Below are 22,922 nucleotides of genomic sequence, written 5' to 3' on the forward strand. Positions count from 1 at the left end.
AAAAGTAGAGTCTACGTGGTAAAGCTTGCGTGGCAATCACAGGCTAGATTCTGTGGTCTGAACAGTTCATGACAAAGTTAAAACTGTAAATCCCAACAATCTGAGCAGCAATGAAATAAATTAACAAAAGAATTATTACAACTTTAAATTCAAGTGTTCTGGTTAATGACCACACTGAGTAGAAGTTTAATCCATGATTGATGCTGGCATCATTTTGTTAAAAAAAAAATAAAAATGAAAAATCATTTTTAATGAAACAAATAAAGAATATATCAGGAAGAAATCAATCAACAAAATTATTCTTTTCACCTTCCTTTAGATGAAAGAAAGAAAACATAAATTCTAAAACTCAAGAACATATTCTGCAAGAAATCGATCAACAAAAACACTTTTGTCACCTATGTAACATAAAGGGTACACACTGTAACATATAAGGTACACTCTGTGTAACATAAGGGGTACAAATTTTGTAACACAAAGGTATAAATTAACAAACCTTAGTGCCATATACATATTTTTTTGAAACGTAAATTTTAAACATCTGGCATCAAAGACATTCTCGGACCAGTCTTTAATGGATATGTCACATACTGACACGGGTCTATATTCCAATCCGCACAAGCCGCAAAACAATCCATTTCACAAATGCACCATTAAACACCAAATTCAACAGCAACTAATTAACAAAATATATATGTTAGCACAGTTTGTACTCTAAAACAAAACAGTGACCATTTTAAATTTCACAGGATCTATGCACCTTTCTACACAGGGTTTTATGGATTTTAAAATTCAGACATTTGTGCTGTGTGATCAGCAAATAACATTTTGTGAATAAAAATAAATGATCTTTGACATTTCAGCTTACACCAATCATGCCAATGGCACACAGTGTCTGTTTTAACAAGGACATGTACTATGAACAATATATTGGTGTCAAAAACATTGGATATCCAACAAAATGTCAAGAATTTCACAACAATAAACAAGATATGAAATTTAATCTTTCAGTCACACTGTCATGTAAATCTTCAAGATTGCATAAGGTTTCTTGGACCATACTGTCACGTCACATCCCCAGGCAGTTTTTTTCTTCTTCTGGTAACTGCCAGTATTCCTTAACACCTGACATAGCTGGGATTAAGGCCACGGATTTACTGATGAATCTGACTACAACCCTAGACTGTACACTAATAACCACCACAACAGCAATGGCCTTCACAAAGGAACACAGGAAAACCACCACATAGTACATTACTAAAACTGCAAACATTTCTCTTAACACCATTGCCCATATTGACCCGAGGCATTTAAAGGTGGCTAAAAATGGACATTTGTCATCTATGACACATGAATTTAATGTTGTATGTGTCCACATTAAGATATCTATGTTGTAATTGTACACACCAAGATGTTAATGTTGCAAATGTACACACCAAGATATTAATGCTGCAAATGCACACACCAAGATATTAATGTTGTACATGAGTACACTAAGGTATGGAAGTGCCACAATAGTCCCATCTTGTAAATTTTCAGATGAGTGTCCAAGGCAACGTAATGTTGTAAATATGTACACTCAGATATTAATGTTGTAAAGGTGTACACTCAGATATTAATGTTGTAAATGTGTACTCAGATATTAATGTTGTAAATGTGTACATCTAGATACAAGAGCACAGTGTTGTAGATAAGTGTTTAAGAGATATGCCAGACCTTATAGAAAGTGGTTATGGATATATTTAGAGAAAACTAGTATGAAACCATCTGTATGAGCTTGAGAAATGATAGAATGGGATGAGGACCAGTTAGCCTACATTAAGCCTTCAAGTTAAAAACAATGCTAGGATATAAAGAATTCCATAAGGAAGGAGAAGAATGATTTAAAATGAGAAAATGGTAAGAGAAACCTTCATTGAAATATCAAATTGCACATGTGAAACATGAAAGAAGACATATCTGCTTTTGTAGACATATGAGGAAATGCTATATGCACATAAGGATAATGATGGAAAGAAAAAGACAAAGTAAAACATCTACAGTCAAGAAATATCTCTAGGAAGTCATGTACATGTACAAATATGTATGCTGTTACTGAAGTTCCAAACCAAGGTCTTAATCCTCTAGGATGATGATGCTATAGATGTCGAAGTCTTAATCCTCTAGGATGATGATGCTATAGATGTCAAAGTCTTAATCCTCTAGGATGATGATGCTATAGATGTCAAAGTCTTAATCCTCTAGGATGATGATGCTATAGATGTCAAAGTCTTAATCCTCTAGGATAATGATGCTATAGATGTCAAAGTCTTAATCCTCTAGGGTGATGATGCTGTAGATGTCAAAGTCTTAATCCTCTAGGATGATGATGCTATAGATGTCAAAGTCTTAATCCTCTAGGATGATGATGCTATAGATGTCAAAGTCTTAATCCTCTAGGATGATGATGCTATAGATGTCAAAGTCTTAATCCTCTAGGATGATGATGCTATAGATGTCAAAGTCTTAATCCTCTAGGATGATGATGCTATAGATGTCAAAGTCTTAATCCTCTAGGATGATGATGCTATAGATGTCAAAGTCTTAATCCTCTAGGATGATGATGCTATAGATGTCAAAGTCTTAATCCTCTAGGATGATGATGCTATAGATGTCAAAGTCTTAATCCTCTAGGATAATGATGCCATAGATGGCATAATGCACATACTACACACATGAAACAAGTATGCCTTGGTTAAGCAAACTGATTCTCACTGGAGGAAAAAAAATCCTTCTATAACTGAATCTGAAAACTATGCTCATCGTTTTTACTATTTCATCAGCACATTCCTAATAAGTCATTTCAAGCCGTTTTGAGCAGTGCCCCAGAATGAATGCACAGAACAAGGTGGAATAAACAAGAGTGCATGGCAAATTTATATTGCCACATTAATATTAGTTTTGCAAGGTGTAGTTTTTCACATTCATGCTGGAGTCCATGTAAAGTGTGAGGTGACACAAATACTCACACAAAATGTGCAGAATTATGAGTGGGTACCAAGGGTTACAATTCTTAAACACAACCATGTGGTTGTCCCCCAGCGAAGGGAACCCAGTCATTTTTGCTTATTCAGAATGACAAAGATGAGCTGTTGGCAACAAGATGGAGATGCACTGAATGATGATAAACAGCAGGTGGTGAAAATTAACTTCAAGAAGCACAAAGGTATGGAGAACCATCTTTAAGCAAATGTTAACTGTTGTTAAAATCTAGTTACGGTCAAAATTATATGGCCAAACTTTCAAGATCACTTTCCTATGTCTATCAACATGTGGAGCACCTGAGTCTTTAATCAGTGAACATATTATCACTTCTGCAAATGGTGATGCTACAGGTGTAATCATCTCTCATGGAAAGACATTGAATAGGTAAGGGTTGATAAAGGACAGCAAAACAGAAAGGGAGGAGATACAAGGTACTTATTCAGCAAAATCACAGACATGAAAGTGCCAGAGTGGGAGAAAGCTGGCTTGGGGTGGGGGAGAAACAATGATTAAGTATAAAGAGAGTCAAATGGATAGAAAGCCATGAGGCAAGAAAATGTGATGGCATTTGAAATTCAGAATAAGTATTAAGTGAGATATGAAAGTACTGGAAGTGGTGAATGATAACTAGACAAAATGAGTAAGGGTCAAGCAGATGATGTATACTTTATGAATCTATTCATGGTAAGAACAGTGACTTAATGTACAGTTTCTACATTAATTGCTAGGATATATATGCTACACCAAAGAACTAATCTCTACTTTGGAAGGCCTTAAACAAATCTGAAGGTCATCCAACTTCACACGGTAAAATGGACTCTTGGATTTAGGCACTGTTTAATTTATGGCAAGAAACATTTATATGCTGGGAAGATCCTCTGGTGAAACTCAAACATGTTTACAAATTCAGTCTTTACTGGCTTTCAGTTTCAAAGCACCAAGATTGTTAGTTTCATTTATGGACTGTTTCTTTGTACATGAAACAAAAATTGAAAATGTATAGACTATAAACATGGACAAATGTAACGATGTTTCTTTCTCAATGTAAATTTTTTAAAAACCTCATTAATTAGCTATAAAATGCAAGTATGAACTGTTACTCTAATCTGTATCTTTTGTCATTTGGCCTGAACTTGGGTAACTTTTTTTATGCTTATTATGGTAACTATAATGCAGTAGTTGAACTTTTTTTCTGCCCATTAATGACTAGGTTATCAGGAAATACATTCCATTCTTTTAGCCTTATGAAGGTTAGTGGAGTGGGGATCATTGTGGAATTGCCTAAGGTAATCAACATGTACTTTGATCATGTGGGTGAATCTCAACATTGCACTTTAACTGTGGAATCTGCACAGTTTCCTGAATATTGCATTGGACAACACGTACGGGAAATATGCAACTTTAGTTCACATAACCAACGTAAATCAATACACATATTTATCCCACATATTTTGGATTACAATGCACACATGTATATAACATTTGGTCCTCTAGTTGTGGATAGGTTTACATGAATATAGAAAAATAATGCTAACCATCAAAAAGCTGACTTACTCTAAGATTTAAGCACAGACTATAAAACTTTAGCTCACAACTTCAAACAAAAAACAAAACCAACAACACCTTATTAAAATAACCTCTTTACATTTATCAAAAACTAAAATAGGTAAAACTACGCCACACATATCTGAAATGCAAACAATCCTCGTTGGCTTAAAACAAATGATATCAAACTTGCAACAATTAAAATACTACATATAGTATGTATGCCATGAAAATAAGCTGGCCTTGTTCATATAAACTGGCCTACTTTGTAACTTTGCATTTGCTGGCCTAGCAGTACAGCTTGGCACAGCAAGCTGATTACAACCCAGATTTCTGGTAATTTATTAATTTATTTGGTGTTTTATGCGGTACTCAAGAATATTTCACTCATATGATAGTGTACAGCATTGTGATAGGAGGAAACCAGGCAGAGCCTGGGGGAAACCCACAAACATCTGCAGGTTGCTTGCAGACCTTCCCTTGTAAGGCCAGAGTGGAAGTCAGCATGACCTGGTCTTGAACTCACAGCTACAGCTTTGGTTGGAGGCTCCTGGGTCACTGCGCCATGCTAGCACGATAACCACCTCAGCCCTTCAAAATTTCTTGTACATAGATGACTATTTTACCTACACTTCATAAATGTAATACCCTATCAAACAGACTGTAAGACCACAGACTGTGAGCTTACATGAAAATAGCCCCTGAAAAGTGGTGCAGATAATAGTTTACCTTCTCGTTCAGCACAGAAGCTGCAGTGTTATTTGTCATTAAACTCCATAAAACCTGCACTTTATTAGGCACTTTATCATAATATTTTAATGTTACTTGTAGGGTTTCCCATGTTCTAGAAGCTTTCTCTCCTTTGGCAATACGAAATGGGAAAACTGTTTCTTTCCAATATGCAAATCAATTATTAACAGTTTCAATTTGACTTCAAATTTGACACGTACATGTATAATCTATAACAAAACTAATCTTATCAAATAACATCAAAGAAAACTATCTACTGTTTTCTTCCAAAGAGCAGTGAATATCCTTCAGCAGTGATGGGATACTTTGCAAGAAGAACATGCAAAATGGTGACACAGGACAATAAAGTGAACCAATCACCTGATTCCTAAATTCCCTGTTTTTCTTTTCTTTAAACATCATGTTCAGCATGTATTTTCAGTACAAAAGCATAATGTGTGTATGTATATATATATATATATATGTATATCAATGTTTCTCTGTGTATATAAATAGATCTATGTATACATGTGTATCTGGGTATATATTTATACAATGTACATACTCTAATATACAACTCTACCTTGAATACAGAAACTATCTTAAAGACGTGATGGCAAACATACAGGTACAAAATACCCATGCTAAATGACTGAAAGTTTTGCCCATGATTAAGAGGCACATTTTGCCTGATTCTGTTAAAGAGTTCAGTTGATCTTGGAAAGGTTTTTTGAGGTTTGTTAGGATGGTAGGAAGATATCCTACAAAAAAAAATCTAGTTTCAGCATCAAATGAAATGACAATTATTTGCCTCAAAAAAGGACACCATACATTAGGACACCTGTGCGCCATTGGCCAGATTTGCTTGAAACATGTCAACACCATCACAACAATAACCAATGAGAAAGAAGATGAGGGAACACAGAAAGGCATACCAGCGAAACAAAGATGAATACAGAAGTAACACAATAGACGCAACATTGAACCATGTCCAAAATATCAAGGCCGCATACATGTACAAATTGATCTGTAATGTTCGTGAATTGGCCGGGGAGTGATCCCCAGTGGAATTTGTTTGTGTAAATGTCTTAGTTCCACCATAAAAATCCTGCAGTCTCTTCTCTTTCTCCAACCAGATCTTCTGGCACCAGTCGCTCAGGCCTTGCTCTGATGTGTCAAGGCCACTGATTGGATGAGAGGTCATGTGGAAGTGAATCTCCCGTGGAAAGTTGCCAGCGATCAGATCTGTCTCGTTTTGACACAAGTTTTGTGGATAAGCTATGGTAATATCAGTCACATGCCCCAAGCCATTTCCTGTTTGACAAAAATCAGTTAATTCACATATTTATGATCACAGGAAAGTAGAGTCATGACAGTGCATGTAACAGCTTCTGTAAACTTTACATCAAGACACATTTTAACCATACCATTCCAGAAGATCAGGCCATTCTCAATTACAGTTCTCAAATAATTTCACTCATAAAATAAAAAATAAGTCTGCTACCAGACACATAAACGCAAATTTCAGCATAACATCTAAGTACTTAAGCATTTTTTTTATCAAAACAAGGATTCTAATACAGTGAAACAAGACAGTAAAGTCTTGACTTTTATTGTTTACAGTAATAAATGGTAATCTGTAAGGAACATCCCCTTTGTTATTGTGCTGACATTCATGCAAAAACTGAACTCACCCTTATCACCCTTAAAATTGACTCCAATAAACAAGAGGCAGAGTCATGAATTTCATAATTTATGGCCATTAATATGCCATCAAGGCATCAGTGATGGAACAATGATCCCCCCGTGCATTACATGTAGGCAAAAGTTGAACTCATTGCATCCAATACATTTCCAGATGCCAAACCTAACAAATACCTTTAATATTAACACTGATTACAATAACCAAGAGGCAAAGTTAAGAATTTTGTAATTTATGGCAATTAATATGCACATAAGGCAAAAAAAACCCTACCCCCCCAACGTATTATTGTGCTTGACAAATATGCAAAACCTGAGCTCCATACACGCAGTTACTTTCTCAAATAAGTCCCTATTGGACGCTGTCAATAATGCTCATGAGCTGTGCCTGTGATTTGTACAGGGGAGCTAAGTGAATCAAGACTTTCCTCACCTTTCATCATTTTCTTGGCCATATAGACAAAGCCTGTTGTCCTAGGATGAAGCACATGTTGATAAGACAACAAGTTTTCTTTCCTAGCAAACTCATCACTTCTGGCTCTTGTCGTCTCTGTTAGGTCTGTGCCCTCAGGAAACAGTAGAATCTGCAAATATGGTCGACATATGGTCTTTGTAGTTATTTAATCATTTGATTGGTGTTTTACGCTGTGTACAATAAAAGTTTGCGTATCAATTTATTTTTTTTATTTCATATTTATATGATTCTTGTTTAATGCTATACTCATTTTTCATTCATACGATGACAGTCAGTTGTACGTATTGACGGAACTGGTGTGCTTGGAGTAAAACACAAAACTTTGGCAAGTTACAGGCAAACTTTAGTAAGTGTGACGTTGGTAAGGACAGCGCACTGGTGGTGAACAAATGATCTATGAGTCCTCAACTATATAATAACCCAACAAGCATCATAGACTGCTTTCTATCACCAAGACTCCATGAATAATGAGAGCATGGAAATCTGTAATTCCCTGTCCAAAGGTGGATTTGAACCTACAGTTCCAAACAACTGAAAGACCTACTTTGTACATAATACTTGCACAGGGCTTCACAGAAGTTGCCAGGATGAGGTGGTATTTGGTCCATCAATCAAATAGAAGGCTCAATTTCTTGTAATATTTATTCAATTTGGGTTTTTTTCTTCAAGAAACACGTCTTAAGTCCATGAATCAATATATGTGCATAACAGTTACCTCCCTTGTACAGTTAATCACAACCAGCTGGACAAATTTTACTTGAGAAAGCAATTTCGAAAGCTGAGGGACAAACAGTATAAAGCTGCTATGATCCCTCCCAAATCCTCGTGAAGAAATTTGATCAATAAAGTTTACAATTCTGTCTCCAAGTTTCTTTTTCAATAGAACAGGGCAATGTAACTTGAGTGAGTGGGTGAGCGAGTGCTTGTGGTTTAACATTGTACTTAACACTTTTTCAGTCATATGATGACGAAGGAATCCTTAGAGTGCATGTTATGTGCCTCCTTGTTGCAGGACGAATTTCCACCACTCTTTTATCCAGTGCTGCTTCACTAAGACGACTTACCGAAGGCAAGTAAGCCGCGCCGCCCGAGCCATTATACGGACACGGGTCAACCAGTTGTTGCACTTTCCCCTGCAAGCTGAACGCCAAGCGAGGAAGTTACAACTTACTCTTTTAAGATCTTAGGTGTGACTCGACCCAGGATTGATCCTGGATTTACCGCTCCCGAAGCAGACGCGGGCAACTTGAGGTCACTCTCCCGCTTAAAAGCCGTACTTATAGGAAAAAGCTGCGTTGAGGTGGGGCCTCCGAGAAAATTGCTTACATGTATGGCAAGTTTCTGGGTTAAAGTGACATAAGCTACGTTAAGACAGATTTTAATGTTGTATTCGGAGAGCCCTGGATATACACTATGTACTTTTTAAACACACTCGAAGGTAATTTAAATATTCTGGACAAAATACCTATATACTTAAGATAAAAAGACTGGAGACTGGAGTTACGATCCAGCGAGGTCCCTTTTCTCGTAGGTTCATGTCTCAAAAACTACTCTCGCCTTACATCATAGCTGTTGTGTAACAAGGGAGATAATTCAGAGCTGGCCTATTTTGATAAATGGCTTACTGTAGAAGAAAAAGAAGCCTCTTGATTTGCCTTTAACATTTACTAGTGACACTGGTTCGCTATAAAAAAAGGTCATGGACAGAATATAGAGATCTGTGACAAAGTACATACACATAATGTGGCAGTATATGAATTCATCTCTCTATTCCAATCCATTTTTTATTCACCACAATCCTTAAATTATATACATAAGTATACACGAGTAATACATTAGGTGGGAATAAAGTTCACAAGAGCTTGTCCTATCCCATGAAAAGTAGAATTTATTTATTTATTTATTTGATTGGTGTTTTACGCCGTACTCGAGAATATTTCACTTATACGACGACGGCCAGCATTATGGTGGGTGGAAACTGGGCAGATAAAAAAAAAGTAGAATGTTATGTAATAGAGTATATACATAGATTAATGGTAATGATATAACATTGTGACATATATAAACATACATGGTTACAAACAACTGTCTGCAATCAGGAACCATAAAAGATGTTGGAAACCTTAAGATGAGATTTAGGGAACTTTTTTTTGGACATTAACCTACATAATCAATCAAAATGCGTCTTAATCAAATTGCTCAAGGAGATATGTTTTAAGACTGGATTTAAAAAGAGATGTGGAATTTATAATACGAAGAGTGGTGGGTAGTTTATTCCATTCTTGAGGGCAAATTGTTCTTAACGAGAAGTATGATAAGTTTGTACTGTACATAGGTCTGTTATAATCCAATCGAGTTGCTCTAGTCACATAGTGATGGGTAGCAGCTTGTTTAAACAGATAAGTCTCGAAGCTGGGAGGAATAAGTTCAGGATGATAAAAAAACTTGTGTGCTAAGAGTGATACAGATAGAAAGTTTCTCTCTCACAGTGGTAAGATGGATAGTTGACGGAACTTTCTGAATAAGTGGTAGTTTGAATGACGCGTTCCTAGAGGATCTGTAAGGGTGTGAGATGAGTTTGATGCGTATTGCCCCATATGATGTTTCCGTATGAAAGGTAAGGATATATCAGAGAAAAATACAGAATAAGTAATGTTTTCTTGATAACAAAATGCTTTATGTGGCTTATCAACCCTAGATTTCTAGACACCTTTGCACTAATACAGTCGATATGGGAAATCCAGTTAAGTTTGGAATTGACCATTCCAACAAATTTGCATTAATATAATCTTTCTATTTCATTGTCACATATTTAAAGAGAGGGTGATGAGTTTATTTTCTTTTTAGTGAGAGGGGTTATGAAGAGATATTTTGTCTTCGTAATGTTCAGGGATAGGCCGTTTCAGCAGAACCAAGTATGAAGTTTTTCAAGTTCAATGGACATAGTATTATAGAGATCATTTATATTATGAGAGGAGTAAATTGTGCTGATATCATCTGCAAATAAAGTAAAATGAAGGTTAGATACATGAGAGATATCGTTGATATAAAGTAAGAACAAAAAAGGTCCTAAAATAGAGCCATGTGGAACTCCACACTGTACAGATTCGGTTGATGATGAAGTGTCAGAAAACGACACACACTGAGTTCTATTATATACATAACTTCTAAACCAAGAGTTACTTATACCTCTAAAACCATAGTATTCAAGTTTAGGCAAAAGTATGGCATGATTTACTGTATGAGATGCCTTTGAAAAGTCGAGAAATGTGACCATACTGTACAGTTTTTTCTCCTTGGCAGTCACTAATTTATCATACAATGAACAAGCAGCCAGAGATCTTGAATTTATACTGAAGGACAAAGGTAGTTCTTGAGACTTCCTGCGATTCCTTTATTCATTTTAAACTTTCCAGTACCTTTAATATCATTGTTTACCTTGTGAAATTTGTGAAAGTCGTGTTATCTTGCTAAGCAAATACTATTGTTTAACTTGTTCCTGAAGGATCTGTACCTTTTTTCAGGTTCTTCATCTCTATATTTAAGTTGATATAATCTGTTTTTTTTTTCAAAGATAGATGTCAGAAGGCTGCCTGTTACCCACGGTTTTATGATTTTTTTTACGAAATTTGAGTTGAGTAATGGGAAAACAGCTGTCATAGATGGAGAACATTTGAGCAAAAGTGTCCATAGCATGATTTACATCAGTTGAGTTTAGAAGAGAGTCCCAGTTTGTATTTTCTGCTTCTTTGATAAAATTTTGCTTCTCTGATGCACTGTATTTCCGGTACTGCAATTATTGTTCTGTATTATTCCTAGGGTATCAGAGTATTAATCCAAGAGTTTCATATTTAATGATATGAAAAATCCGAAAATGATCTGTTATGCCTTCCACAGATTCCAGAGAGAAGATACTTACCGAAACAATTTGTACATTATCAATTAATGTTGCTGATCCAGATTGTACTCTAGTAGGCTTAGTAATTTGGGGGAGACAGTAATTTGATTTCATTATTTCAAGAAAGTCTTTTGATGGGATGTTATATTCAGTTTTGAAAAGGTCAATAATAAAGTCCCCCATTATAACTGTTTGTTTTGATTCTTTTTAGCATTTTTCTATGATATGTAATGTATGATTATTAAAACCAGTGACTTCTTTACTAAGTGATCTATATACAACACCTATACGATATACGGACTTGTTGAATTTAATCTCTATGAACAGACATTCACAACAACCAGAGTCACTGGGAAAACTCAGATCCTCCCTTAATTTACATGATGTAATGTCTGATGTAACATAGAGAGAAATGCCTCCATCTTTACACCGGGTACGTTGCAAAGAGAACATACTGTAACCAGGAATTTCAAACAGTTCTTCAGTAAAGCCAACATTTCGAGAATCCAAGGACAGAAAGGGGATAATAGAAACTATGAATAAAGACAGATATTTCCGTGAAATGCTTGCTCAAGCTTCTATCATGCAAATGAAAAAATGATAGATTGGTTGTAGAGACAAAATTTTGTAGCCGAGGTTCAGAATTAAAAGACAATTGAGAAAAGTAAATCAATTCATGTGAACATAATGGGCACAATGAAGGACATATTAAATAACAATAGTAGAGCGTAGCACATGCAGAAATGATTGATTCAATTTGAAGCCACAGGCTTCCGAGGTTGATGAACAAGGGCGTGATGACAGGAGGGTGTGGGCCCAGTCCAGTCCAACAGCGTCCAGTGTTCAGCTTCAGATCGCGGTACTGATGCCAGTCTTTAAATAAGAACTCGTATCTTTCCCGGTCTTCTCACTCGGCTTCATTCCAGCGTGCTATCTCATAGTCGTTATCGTCACTTGGTACTGATACATGTTCAGTGGCATTTAAATCAATTGGATTAAAACACATGCTATCCAACATCTCAAGATCATACTGACTTGGTAGATGGGAGGATGAAGTACTTGCTGCTGGGATATGTTTTTCACGTGAAAATGGCAAGACTGATGACAGACTCGAGAATGAAAAGTTTCCACTAATGTCAGTCGTTTGAGAAGAGCTTACAGGTGCATATAGTACTCATGTAGGTCATGTTTCTTAACATATAACAAGATAAACCCAGAAACAGAAAAAAAGGATGAGATGAAATTTAACATTTTCAATAAATAGATTGGTGTGCTCCTCAGTAGAGTGCTCTGTAGTGAATAACAACTGACTCATACTGAAATTTACAAGTTACTGACTTTAAACGGGATTTGTAAAGGTGAGGTTGCCATTATGTGGAACAGTAGCGTCAAGCGGGTTGGTAAACATCAGAGGCCAAAAAGAAAAAAAAAGGAACTGTATTTAAGAAATTATGCTACATTTGTATATGGTATGTACAAAAATGATCTAAAAACTAAACACAGTGAACAATATTTTTGACTTTGTATTTACATAACAGCAATAGGTATAAGGGATATTCTGCTGTAGCTCATGTTAGACGAACACTGCCAGATAGGAGACACCTGATCGTTCAGCTATTCACTATATACCACACATTTCATATACCAGCGTATCCATCTGATTTAGTTGAGCGTGCATGTACAGCACAGATTTTGTTTTGATCCGCAGTTGACGTGATTATAGTTATTTTGTCATCTTGAGTTTTCACATGAATTTTTTAACAGATTTTAACATGGACTGAGTTTGTCATGTGAGGTCCTCGCGTATGACAATACCGGATCCCTTTAGAACTTTCCGGTGTTTTATTACCTCCACTTTGTTACTTCTAGATAAAAATTTTACAATTACACCCTTTGGGTTAGACTGAGAGTTGGGACCCAAGGGGCCAAGTCTATGGGCAATACTTTTATCACTTGTTTTGGTAGTTGTTCCCAATTTGTTGTTTAGAACTTTCTCAGAACAGTCAGCTAACGTTTCTGTCTTCTCGTCACCCTGAATTTCAGAAATTCGGACGTCTCTTTGTGTGTATTATTCAAAATCATTGAGATGTTTACATACATCATCAAGTACTTTTTTACCCGGTTTAGTTCTTCACAGTCTTTCTCTAGCTCCAGACACAACGCTTTGAAGTCCTCCCTTAAAGCATCATTTTCTTGTTCGGGATACACTTTATTTTCTTGCCGGTCAATTTTCTCTGTAAAAGTTTTTATAATACGGCTCCCACTCACAGCAAGGAAGGAACCAGAGTCTTAGCCATCGTCATGATAGCATAGGTACAGAGCAAATATTTTGTTTCACCCCTCAGTCGCCATATCTATTTAAAGATTATTATAATTACTGCAGAGTATTCTGTATAGGAGTCAGTTTCTCATTCGCTGCAGCAGTTATCAGAGGTGTTTGATCAACAGGGGAGTTTAGAGTTTGAACTCTTCTGTCTTTGAAGATAAAAAGTCCAACTGTATCATGTGAATTGTGACAAATGATTGGCAACCTCTGCTGACATTAATTTATCGACCACCTGTTTCATGGCATTCCAGAGGCACAAAATACACCTCTTTCCTTTAGAAACTTCTCCAGTTCACAAACCGTCAGCAACTCAATTTCTCCGTCATTCCTCAACTCTAAATAGCATTTTGTGAAACTTTTTACGACACCCACGATTACAGTAAACGTGATCAGTAATAGTGTTCTCACATTTCTGACAGGTCAGATATTGAAGTTGCACTCAATGAGTTCGAACTCAAAACTTCCCGCATTACACATAGCTCTCTTTGTGAACACTAACTACTGTGTTCACCTAAAACTTAGCATGTAAAAATGCACTTTCAGAAGCACATGACATTTTTGCCGCCAATACATAACTCTTTCTGATACAAAAAATTATTTACACTTCACACAAAACTTAAGTGGCCCAATAAGATGGAAGAAAAAATCCAAATCAAGCAAAAAGTGTCACCTGAAAAATGTTATTAAATTTGATGTGAAATACAGTCTAGGTACCTGAGGTCTGTAGTCCAGATTCCTGAAATAACGTAACACTCTAGAGATGAGCGGCTTATCCATCTCCCATCTGCGGTGAAGGAACAGGAAAATTGCACACTGCATGGCCCAGCCTGTTTTCAGAAATTAATAATACCACTAATAAATATTGTGAATATGGGGAACTTCCTGCCTGAAGTAATCCGATTGATTTGTTTTATGCACATTTCAATTGTACGACGACAGCAGCAATCTGAAGTAATCTGGGTTTACAAATTTGACTGATTCATTGTTTTTTGTTACGCCATACTCAAGAATATTTCACTTACACGACGGCGGCCAGCATTATTGTGGGAGGAACCCAGGCAGAGTCAAGGGAAAACCCCTGACCCCTGCAGGTTACTGACAGACCTTCCCACGTACTGCTGAGGAGAAAACCAGCATGAGCTGGACTTGAACTCCCAGTGACAGCACTGATGAAGGGCTCCTGTGTCACTGTGCCGCGCGTGCACGTTAACCACCTCAGCCCCGGAGGCCACCAAATTGGGTCTAAGTTGGGTGTCTTTTTTGTTCATTCCTGCCTTTGCTATGATGTTTTTGAGCAAACTGGTGAAGTAGTGATACTTGATACTCGTGCACTGCAAAGATCATATCAGTCAATTCAGCTTGGATGTATATCACCACTGTGCACGGTAAAGTGCCCTATAACTTATAAGATATTATGTATTAAATTACCATCTGCTTTCAACCTGGATAATAAGACATTAAAATTATTCATCTCACCAATCTATTTATTAGAAACCAATATTCTCTGATCATGTGTTTTGTACTTGTAACTTTGTTTATAGTGTTTTGTAAACTGACAGAACACCTAATTTGCTTTTATGTATTTACTTGATTGGGATTTGATTTGAATTGGTCTTTTAAATCAGTATCAAAGAATTTTTCACTTATATGGCAGCTGTCAGGTTTATGGAAGGGAGAAATTAGACTGACCAATCAATTACATAACATGTATGGTGGGAAGAAACTGGGTAGAGCCTGAGGAAAACCCAAATTTCTGGTAATTTATTTCACCACCTGGTGTTTTATGCGGTACTCAAGAATATTTCGCTCACACGACAGCTTTCAACATTGTGATAGGAGGAAACTGGGCAGAGCCTGACGGAACCAAGAACATCTGCAAGTTGCTTGCAATGCTTTCCACGTATGCAAGTCCCTCACCCCCACCTTCCTATGAAGGGAAACAAATCTTTGAACCATTGGAACAGCAGTACCCTTTAATACCCACCTGACTAACAATACCAGTGATTTAAATAACAACACTACTAAACAGGAATAATTATGGATGGTAGTACTATTCCCCTAGGTGGATGGGGTAGCGATAAGATCTTAACCTTTTTGCCAGGTAGGCATGGCTTGTTTATGAATATTAACAAAGCATGCCTAACCCTAAAACATTTTTTTTTTACGTTTACGTTTATTTTACATTATTTTTCATGAATAGACAGTGTCTACACGTATCCTGAGAAAGGCTTGGAATCTGACCACTACCAGTGCATGAATTATAGAAACAGTCTTCAAATAGTTACAAGATTTGTCTCCCCTTATACAGACCATGGGTAAAGCCCAAATGTGCATTCCAATGCAAAACCAATGAGCGCAGCCACATAACATTGTATGAAAAATGTACTTTGTATGTCTCTGTTTTTAGAACCTCCCAACGTTATTGGTGGTCATGTTAGCAATAAGTCTTGGTGATGTGTTTGATAGACAGATGTATGAACCAATCACCAAATGAAGTCTTGGGCAAATAATAAGCTGTCCAATATTGTCAGATGTTGTCCACTTTATTTCTCGCCAAACATATGCCAAAAACTGAACACTCTAACGTTCGGTTTCAGATCAGAAAACTTTGCAGTTCATCTGTAAGGGGCCAGAGGCCCTTCAAAACTCCTCACCTGGTCCAGGGATATTTTTTAACAATGACTTGAGGATGATCTTGCCCCTTGTTATTGTGCCATATCTCAACTCATAGGAGAAGTAAAACAGCCAGTCCAGACGGGTTCTGTGGTTCATCAGAATTAGAGAGCCCTCAGAGGATTTGCCAGGAGAGCCCGTAAACACCATCTTCACACCAAAAACCACCTCATAAAGGGCCTGAATATACAAATTCATAAATCAGTACACATATTTTAAAGACAAGTTTTAGGGGTCTTTCTGGTGTTTCCTACTTCATTTTTTTTTTATAGTCATCGTCTTTATTTTATTTATTTTTTTGGTCAGTGTTTTATGCCACTCTATTATTAAAAACAGCAGTCACTCCTATAGTGGGAGGAAACCAGGCAGAGCCTTGGGGAAACCCATGGCCATCTACAACACAAAACTTAAATCTGATCATTCCCTTGTTAAAGCTGTTAACATGTATGAGACTCACTTCACAGATACAATATTTACCCTAATTCCTTAATCTTTTTGCATATGAAAGACCAAATTTCAGTGCAATTTATGCACATTTATAATTACATTTTGGAGACAAAACTACATTGGTTGGATTGGCCAATTTCAGGGCATCACAAAATGTACAATCACATTTAATAGTCTACACAGAATAAAGCCTTAAGAATATGCAACTAGCAAACATGAGAAAAGGCTGAAGAATTACAATAGCCATCTAAAGGAAATCCAAGGTCTGTACCCTTCAGTGGAAGCTCAAGTGACATACAAACATGGCAAACTTCAGGTAATTAACAGGGTCACCATATATACATGGGAATCAATGGGGTTTACTAATACAACTGTAGCTAATGCTTAAGTTAATACCGCTGATGGCATTAGAGGCAGTATTAAGAATTACCTGCAAATCAATAAACAAGCCCACACACAGTTTTAATATGCACATATACTGGTACATTTACAAGTAAACATTACTACTAATTGCAACCTGGGTGGCAGATGGAGCACGGCCTATTAGACTCTTTCCCCCACCAAAAATGTTTAAAAAAAAAACAAAACAAATAAATGAAAATAGTTTTAGAGACAATTTTGTATAGTACTTTGAATGACAATGACTTTGTCTCATTGCTTACCATGTTTCACACTTGTGTCCAATAACAATGTTTGCATGGATTTAACATACATGCCTGTAGGGTTTACAAGATAACCTACAGTCACAGTAACATTGGAGGAGTGCTGCTATACAAGCTTTAACACGTTAAAACAGGCCTTCACACAGTAAACACCTTGGTGTAAATTAAGGATAATTTTTACCAAAATACTCAATTTACTTTATTTCCATGTGGATTTGATCTCTGGATGAAACAAACAAAGTACTGCTACCACAATACACATATATAATGTCTATCTGGGACGGACATTAGCAATTTTCAGCCCTGCTGACTATGAATTTTTTTATGCACATATCATGTTTTAATTCTATACAGGGGCCTCCGTGGCTCAGTCGGTTAGCGCGCTAGCGCAGCGTAATGACCCAGAAGCCTCTCACCAATGCGGTCGCTGTGAGTTCAAGTCCAGCTCATGCTGGCTTCCTCTCCGGCCGTAAGTGGGAAGGTCTGCCAGCAACCTGCCGATGGTTGTGGGTTTCCCCCGGGCTGTGCCCGGTTTCCACCCACCATACTGCTGGCCGCCGTCGTATAAGTGAAATATTCTTGAGTACGGCGTAAAACACCAATCAAATAAATAAATAAATAAATAAAATTCTATACAAGTCCCGAAGAATGCTAAAACCAAATGACAATCCTCCAAAACATGAAAAAAGAATAAGAAAGATTCAGCAAGAACAGAGCTGTCATTCTTAGTTACCTTACTCAGGCTAGACTTGAAATCATTTTGTCAAGCTCACGTGTCTATGAAGTGTGACGGCAGGAGCTCATAATGTCAACCTCTAGTCCATAAATTTAAAAAAGTTCAAAAAATGTTTTTACATGTATTTGTTCTTCAGCAACCCCAGTGTAGCCATTTTCAATTTAGCTTTTCCGTTTTTATATCTGGAAGTCTTTTTTCATAAATAACAGGAAATATGGTGCAAAATTCTGACAAAATGAGAATGTTGTATATGCTTTTAGAGTGAGTCAGTGCTTGGGGTTTGAAGTCATACTTAACAATTTTTTATTCATATGGCGACGAACTGATCCTTTGAGTGTATGTATTTTATACTGATACGGGTCAACCAGTCGTTGCACTATCCCCTTCATGCTGAACGCCACGCAAGGAAGTTACAACTTCCTCTTTTAAGGTCTTAGGTGTGACTCAACCCAGGATTGACCCTGGATCTACCGCTCCCGAAGCCAACACTCTACCAACTGTGCTATCGGGGCCGGTATATGATTTTAGAAGCTATAGTGGAGATTTTTGGCAAAAAGTTGATCAGCTCAAATACAATCAAATTTTCGCTTTTATTTTAGAATACAGTAGCCCAAATAATTACCTTTCCCAAAAATATTAGCTTCGTTTGTGCATGTATTACTGTTCAAAATCGGTAATAAAGTTCTTAAAAATATATAGAGGGTCACATCATGACTTCTTTGAAAACGTTAGAGGTTTTAGCACTATATTATAAAATACACTATGAGTAATTACAGAATATTTCATTTGATAGGGGAATGTGGATTTTTTGCCACATATCTCTGGCATAGCCTCTTTAAGTCACTATTGTAACTACACTGTACATGTACTGTGCACCTCTATATACAGTCTGTCCTGCCTGGCCAGTAGGCATGCTTGTTCAGTTATGCATCTTTTAGGTGAACAATTTGGGCAAATTTCCTGCTGGGAATCTGGGATAATTAGATTTATCCTGATGCATGCACTGCTTCCTAAATGTGCAAGAACACTGACCTGAGCTTCGATTGATTGTCAAAATCTCATTACCATGAACACCTAGCAGAAGGGTGCTTGCACATGTAACTCAGTCTATTCCCAACTCTGTAAGCCATATGTGCAATATATCACCTTAATTATTAAATGCACGCCAGAGTCACTTATTCTATATGGTAATTGGTAATCTCTGGCAAGCAGACAGGTATCAGGGTGGGGCTTCAGTAGTTTTATCAGCTTTATGAAACCACAATACATAAAAACTAGTGAGAATAATTGCTTTACCTCATGGTTACCCTGCTGACAGATATACGAATCCTACTGTGTTTGAAAAAAAAAATTTCAGAGGAAAATAAATTAAATTAATTGTGGTGCCTGTATATGTACATTCCAAAATCTGTAAACACCTAGAACTCTCAGAACCAGGCAAACTTTAACAGAAATAATGAAATTCTTGGGTCAAATACAACACAGAAATGTCTTCTTATTTATCCATTTATTTGATTGGAGTTTTACAACATCCTTTAAGAATATTTCACTTATACGGTGGCAGCCAGCATTATGGTGGGAAGAAACTGCCTGGGGAAACCAAGGCCTTTCGAAGGTTGCTGGCAGACACAATGTCTTCATATGGTATCAAGTAAACAGTGCAAGCCCTTTCATAATGCTTTTCTTATTATTCTTTAGCATGTTCATCTGCTTTAATTTTCTCTGATAATGTACATTTAATTTTCAAATATAACATTTAAATCTCACAACTTAACACATGTATGTTGATGAATCAATGATTCAGTTGACAGACTCCTAAAATATGCAGTTCTCTCCAAGAGATCGTGGGTAGATTTAAGAAGATTTTTACCTATAAATAAAATTATGAACTTCGATCTAATATTGAGACATGAGAAATACATAACACACGGAGAATATTACAGTGTAACACCTTCCCAACACACTCCAGTTTCTTCCACCCATAAATGGTAATCATATATAAAGTGAAAAATTCCTGAGCAGTGAACACAGCGATAAACCACAATCAATCAATCTTCCAACAGTAATTTTGCCAATCATACTGTATATTGCTCTTTGCCACAAACTGATCTCCATGCATCATGAATCATAGTACTGACATATTGACAGCAGTGCTGCCTCAATGGAATGCCATGCTGATGATAACTTAATGCCAGAGATATTGCTTAACTCAGTCACAGAATAATAACACCAACTGGTATACACTGGTCTATCCCAATAATGAGGCATCAAAAAAAGAAGTGTAGAGAGGTACCAGTGCAGTATATGTGTGTGGATATCTTCAAAACATCTTTCTATTCTGAGGATGAAACATACATCTACTATGATGCACACCAAAATAAAGAATCATTTTAAACAATGACAACATGAATTTCAGTTCCACCAACATATGCCAAACTGCCATTTATTCTAGCCTTTCAGCGTGAAATACAGCTTTTTAATTTAGGTGCCCTCCTGATTCCCATAATTTGGGCTAAATTCAAATTTTTTTTCAAACAGGTGTAATATTATTGTGAAAACTTAATGCTGACTGAGTAAGAAGAAAATCACGTATTTTCTTCTTCAACACCAAATTAATCAAAATAAACATACGGTAAAAAACTGAATTTCTTTTTAGTTTGGCTATTTTGGGAAAGTATGGATATGAAAAATTGCCAGCATGTATTGTATTTTACAACCTAAAAACCAGAATTAATGACAGAATTAATTTAATTACTTATCTGGAATTATCCACCAGCCTTTAGCACAATACTGATGAACACCAACCACTTATTATTACAATTGTAAAAATAAAAAAAGATAAACTTTATCTATTTATTTACTTGTTTATTTGACTGATATTTTATGCCATACTCTAGGATATTTCACTTAAACGACGACGGATAGCATTATGGTGGGAGGAAAGCTGACAGGGCCTGGGAGAGATCCACAACCAACTGCAGGTTGCTGGAAGATCTTCCCACATACGGCCGGAGAGGATGCCAGGATGACAAATGCTATAATAAGAACAGAAATCTAAAACTATAGGTTCAACATGTCCAAGGCTTTGACTGAGCTGCCAAAGTGCTACCACCACTGAAGCATCATGTCAAAGACATCAGACATGACTCAGGCCCAATCACATAATACTGACACCAATCAACCAGTTCTGTTTCCTTGCTCTAATCTTTCAGTGGTAAGCATCAAGCCAGGCAGCAACAAGCACCATCTGTTAAAGGCTTTGGCATGACCTGATTTGGTTTTGATCCCAGGTCTCCCGACTTCGAGGAGGATGGTCTACCCATTGGGCTACTGAAGCAGTTGCTTGTCATGTGCTGTCCCATTTAGTTGTTGCACCGTTTAAACACAACTTCTAATTCATTAGGCTAACAGGGGTTCATTCCTCAAACCCTAGACATTTTTCTATTGATACCTTTGAAATGTTTCCTTTCTGCGGAGGGGATTACTCAATTACTCCATTATTGGCTTCTGTTAAGCTCAAAACAGTCCCTTGCATGCTGCAAACCTGGAAATATTTTTAACAGGCAGCTAGATATTGCTGATTCAGTTTTAAGTGTGGATACAAAATCCTCCAGGTTTAGGGAATGGGCATCTGTTAGCTATTGTATCATTAGTATGCAACCTCTAATTCAAAGAGGAAATTGCACAGTGACAGCTGAATACCACATTATTCTTGAATACCATATACACTGTTTTTATGATTGGTAGAAATGATAGCCCAGGAGAAATGTTATCATTTTCAGTGATGTTACATGGGAATGTAAAAGTTTACTATACTGTATCACCCGTTCACACTGGAAGGTTATGAAACAAAATGCTTCTATTTCGACATGGCCTCTGGGAGAGAAATAACAATAATACAATAACAAAAAAAGTTATCTGAGATAAAAATGCTGTTGGTCCCCTATTTATATAAATAATACAATAGGCTACCTAATGTACTGCCTCCATCATCAGCATGCTATCAAAATAAGGAAGACATGGTTTAAGGCAAAATACAATCATGCCCTAACAGCACATATAACCCTCCCAAATGTACACAAAAAGTGCCCGCTTTAGAAAAAGTTCACCAAAATCACATGTAGCTCTTCTAACCTTTCTTAAGTGTCCTTTTGGGACCAGAATTAATTATGGGCCTGACATCGAAACACTTTTAGCCCAAAATAACCTCTGGCTCTGGTCAACACTGTTAAGAATGTCCATCGTGAACTTACCACGGCGTACACCTTCCAGGTTGACAGAATCACATCACCGACCCTTCTACCAAGTGAAGGGCGGAGTCCCAGCAACGGCAAGATAGGGGTGAGAAAAACTATCGTGCCGAATGTACTGCTAATATATAAAAAGAGCAGCGAAAAGCAGCCCGGCAGCGTAGTTTGCCATGGTTGTCACTTTTTCTTCAGCTACTCATTTTAAGTTTCCACCACACGCTTTCCATCGTAAACAAATTATTTATACGCCACAAGCATATGTCGTGGCCTTCGACTTGCACAGTCATATTTTCCTTCCTCCATACAGCTGTAAACAGAAGAGAGCGTGTCAGTAAAGGGGAGTAATAAGTTCCCATCTGGCCCAGACTTCTTGCTGTGAGTTCATTCACCATATGGTTCTAAGGCTAGGTTAAGTCTAATTTCAAGTTGCTGAATGATTTTAATAATGATGTTATA

General features: G+C 36.9%; 1 protein-coding gene across 1 annotated transcript; it reads right to left on the bottom strand.

The window, feature by feature from the left end:
- Positions 1-5,834: 5,834 nt before the first annotated feature.
- On the bottom strand, positions 5,835-22,666 carry LOC135468801 (lysocardiolipin acyltransferase 1-like). Its single transcript, XM_064747227.1, has 5 exons — positions 22,470-22,666; positions 16,353-16,551; positions 14,413-14,525; positions 7,433-7,583; positions 5,835-6,612 (listed from the first exon to the last, which is right to left on the bottom strand). Exons 2-5 carry the CDS (start codon positions 16,519-16,521, stop codon positions 6,131-6,133), a joined length of 915 nt encoding a protein of 304 aa, XP_064603297.1. The 5' UTR covers positions 16,522-16,551; positions 22,470-22,666; the 3' UTR covers positions 5,835-6,130.
- Between the last annotated feature and the right edge of the window lie 256 nt (positions 22,667-22,922).

Source organism: Liolophura sinensis, chromosome 6 (assembly GCF_032854445.1).
Source record: "Liolophura sinensis isolate JHLJ2023 chromosome 6, CUHK_Ljap_v2, whole genome shotgun sequence".
Classification (NCBI taxonomy): Eukaryota; Metazoa; Mollusca; class Polyplacophora; order Chitonida; family Chitonidae; genus Liolophura; species Liolophura sinensis.